The 3,345-nt window shown below is 38.1% G+C and overlaps 2 protein-coding genes across 2 annotated transcripts in view; both read right to left on the bottom strand.

Annotated features, from left to right (window-relative positions):
• The window catches only part of LOC103131556 (protocadherin beta-5-like), a 2,591-nt gene extending 1,180 nt beyond the window's left edge, over positions 1–1,411 (bottom strand). Inside the window, exon 1 of the mRNA XM_016666733.1 lies at positions 8–1,411. Coding sequence (XP_016522219.1) covers positions 8–1,274 — 1,267 coding nt within the window. The 5' untranslated portion in view covers positions 1,275–1,411. The remainder of the gene's footprint in view (positions 1–7) is intronic.
• Positions 1,412–2,878: 1,467 nt separating this feature from the next.
• LOC103131555 (protocadherin gamma-A4-like) overlaps positions 2,879–3,345 on the bottom strand; it is a 9,743-nt gene continuing 9,276 nt past the window's right edge. Inside the window, exon 2 of the mRNA XM_016666732.1 lies at positions 2,879–3,345. Coding sequence (XP_016522218.1) covers positions 2,879–3,345 — 467 coding nt within the window.

The following is a 3,345-nucleotide window of genomic DNA, read 5'->3' as shown; positions in this document are numbered from 1 at the left end:
TAGTTTTCAATGGAAGGCACCAACTTAAAAGGAACGTTTTGTTGGATGGAGCAGCGGACCTGTCCATTTTTATCAGAGTCTCTGTCCTGAACGTTCATGATGCCCACCTCTGTACCAGGTGACACGTTTTCAGGTATTGCGTTGGAGAGAGATTTCATGTAAATTTCTGGTGCATTATCGTTTCCGTCGATAACATCAATTAACACTTCAGCATGTGAGTTCAGTCCTAATCCATCTTTAGCTTTAACTCTTATTTCAAAAGAATGTCTTTCTTCATAGTCAATTGTTCCCATCACTGTTATTTCTCCCGTTCTGGAATCAATCGAAAACAAATTCGCCACGTCCTCAGTCATGTGGCCAAATTGATAAGTGACATCTCCATTGACTCCTTCATCTGCATCTGTGGCGCTAACAGAAACCACTATTGTTTTTAAGGGCGCGTTTTCAGGCACAGTTGCCTTATAAACTGCCCGAGGAAACACTGGGGCGTTATCATTAGCATCCAGCACTGTTACATGTATGACCACAGTACCTGATTTCTGAGGAGATCCGCCATCTAAAGCTGTTAGAAGTAAATTGATTTCTTTTTGTTTCTCCCGATCAAGTTTATTCTCCAGCGTCAGTTCAACCTTGCTGCCATCTGCAGCAAGAATAAAATTGTCATTCGTTTGAAGTATGTATCTTTGCACTCCATTTGAACCTATATCAGCGTCATGGGCCTCCTCTATAGAAAAACTGTATCCTTTCTCTGCCGATTCCCTTATTTCCATTTCGATCATTTTTTCGTTAAAGTGCGGCGAATTGTCGTTCACATCTTGTATATGAAGGCTTAAACGATGAAGCTCCAGCGGGTTTTCCAACACCAGACCTGCTTTTAGAACACACGCAGATTTTTTGCCGCAAAGGATTTCTCTGTCTATCCTTTCCGACAAAATCAAATCCCCGGTGTTCATTGCAATATCACAGTAGCGCTTCCGAGTGCCTTCAAAGTCAACACGGGCTTGTCGAGACGCTAAGGTCCGCAGATCAACGCCCAGATCCTTTGCTACATTTCCAACAACAGATCCTCGTTTCATCTCTTCTGGAATAGAATAGCTCAGATCCCCACGTACCTCATGCGGCGCTTCAAAAAATAAAGCAAAGCACAAAATCAGGCCGAGTCTTGGGAATCCTTTGTCTCTCATCTTGATTAAAAATGCGTTTTGATCGTTGTTGAAGCACACCATAGCGAATGTTTCAAAAACACCATTAAAACACAAAGTAATAAAACGCATATAGTCACGGATAACAGTTCAATATGGCCACTATATTCTAACATTTCCTTTGTAAAAATGCAAACTGAACACCCATTCATCTGTGGGTGGAGTGGCCCGAGATAATTTTCCGACAGCCAAGAGCGACATCTTCAGTCCTGTTGTTTTCACACCATGGCTCTTAGCAAAACCACACATAAATGCTTATACATATATAAAAACCGAGATCTATTTTCTTTTTTTCCCCTGTTTTTATTGAAACTAAATACGCACAGCTTACCTTCAAAGGAGCCAAAAGATACAACGGATATGTCTTTAAACTTAAGCTATTTGCAGTTTTGCTTCAGATGTATTGCATGTTTTTTCCGTGGTTAAATTAATAGAACTTCTTTGATTTCTCATAAAAATAAGGTTATCAGACTGGGTTATCCATAAAAAAGTAAAATAAATCTGAAATATTTAAGGTTCAGAGCAACTGCTGAATGTAGACCATGTAATTTTGCCCTAAGAGGCACGTAAAACGGTACCATAGATATGAAGTGATATGTCGACGGAGAGAGAGGGAGAAGAAAAGAGGAAGAGAGGGAGAGAGATAGCGAGAGTCCTGCTCATCATTTATGTTCATTCACATCACTAAAAGCATCTTATTTGTAATTTAGAACTTTATTATTATTATTATTATTTTTAATTAAATCTATTTGTAAATCTCAGCATGAAAGAGAATGTTAAGTTTGTGCCCTGAATGCAACAAAATGTGCTCTTAACTCTTAAGATAAAAAAAACAAACGAATAATTAAACGGTGTAGAAGTAGAGACAATTCAACAGAAACCCAAATAAAACATTTTGAGCAACATGACAAAAGCAATTGAAAATATAGAAACATACATAAAACTGTAGACAAATATTGGTATTTATGTACAAAAACATTTGCAATGTGCTGAACGAAATAAGAAAAAAATATTTTAATGTGACATAATGAATCAAAGGTTGAACAAGTCGTCCTGAGAATTTCAATTATGTTCTGAGAAATGCAAGTGACTGAGAAAAACTATAAAGAGTAATGTAAAGCAAATAATTTAAAAAGTGTCTGGAAAAAATGACCATTATAAAGAGTCAGAGTCACAGTAGTTCAAATCCTTCTCACAGGAAAACCACTAAACTTAAACTTCCTGGCAATTAAGGTAAGCGAGGCCTGATCACACGCATTTTGCCTCACTGATGAGTCCTTTGGTGTCAGTCTGACTGACGTTGAACTCTTTTTTTTTCCCAAAAGGGATCAAAATATACTTTCCACCTGATGTCTTTAAGGCCTCAGTTAATTATGTTATAATAATAAAACACGGGAATAAAAGACCTGATGATTTTTGAGAACATGAACATAAAGTGTAGGGTTTAATAGATTTCTAAAGATTAATACAAAAAACAATAGTAGCAAGATATGATAAAGGGGTTTGTCGAACTATTGGGGAAAATAGCAAATGCAAATAATTGACTGTGGCAGTTAGTCATTGCCGCAAGGTTAATATACTTTTGTGGTGAAGATGTTGAGAAACTTATGTGCCAAACAAACACAATAAATCACAGAAAAAAAAGAACTAATCACTGAGAAAGACATTAAAAAGACTCAAGATAGATACTCATTTGGGGGGGGGAATGAAAGTCCTACCTCAATGGATGTCTCCAGAGTTAAGAAGGGATCCTCAAAGTCTGTTGGACTTTTCTTCAGAGTCTGGTCAGCAGGCAGCGTGTTGTCATTGTAAGATGATATAAACTTAAAGTCACTGGTTCTAGATCCTGTTGTCAGATAAGCGTCGTAATTGTAAGTGCTGTGTAAAGTCCCTGTGCCATCCATATCTGAGTAATTAGGAGGAAGATAAGCTCCTGGGATGGCTACTGCTCCATCAAACAGCAGTCTGGGCTTTCTCCTGCGACAAAACCTCACACCGAGGATGATGATGATGAAGGTCAGAAAGAAGGTGGACACAGAAACCAGCGCGATGATCAGGTAACAAGTCAGCTTGGAGTTCTTCTCATCATAAGAAATGTCTTTCCGTTCTGGCACTTCAGCCAAGTTATCAGAAATAAGTAAAT

This window comes from Poecilia formosa, unplaced genomic scaffold (genome assembly GCF_000485575.1).
Source record: "Poecilia formosa unplaced genomic scaffold, Poecilia_formosa-5.1.2 Scaffold786, whole genome shotgun sequence".
Classification (NCBI taxonomy): Eukaryota; Metazoa; Chordata; class Actinopteri; order Cyprinodontiformes; family Poeciliidae; genus Poecilia; species Poecilia formosa.
This window is presented reverse-complemented; position numbering and strand designations above follow the sequence as displayed.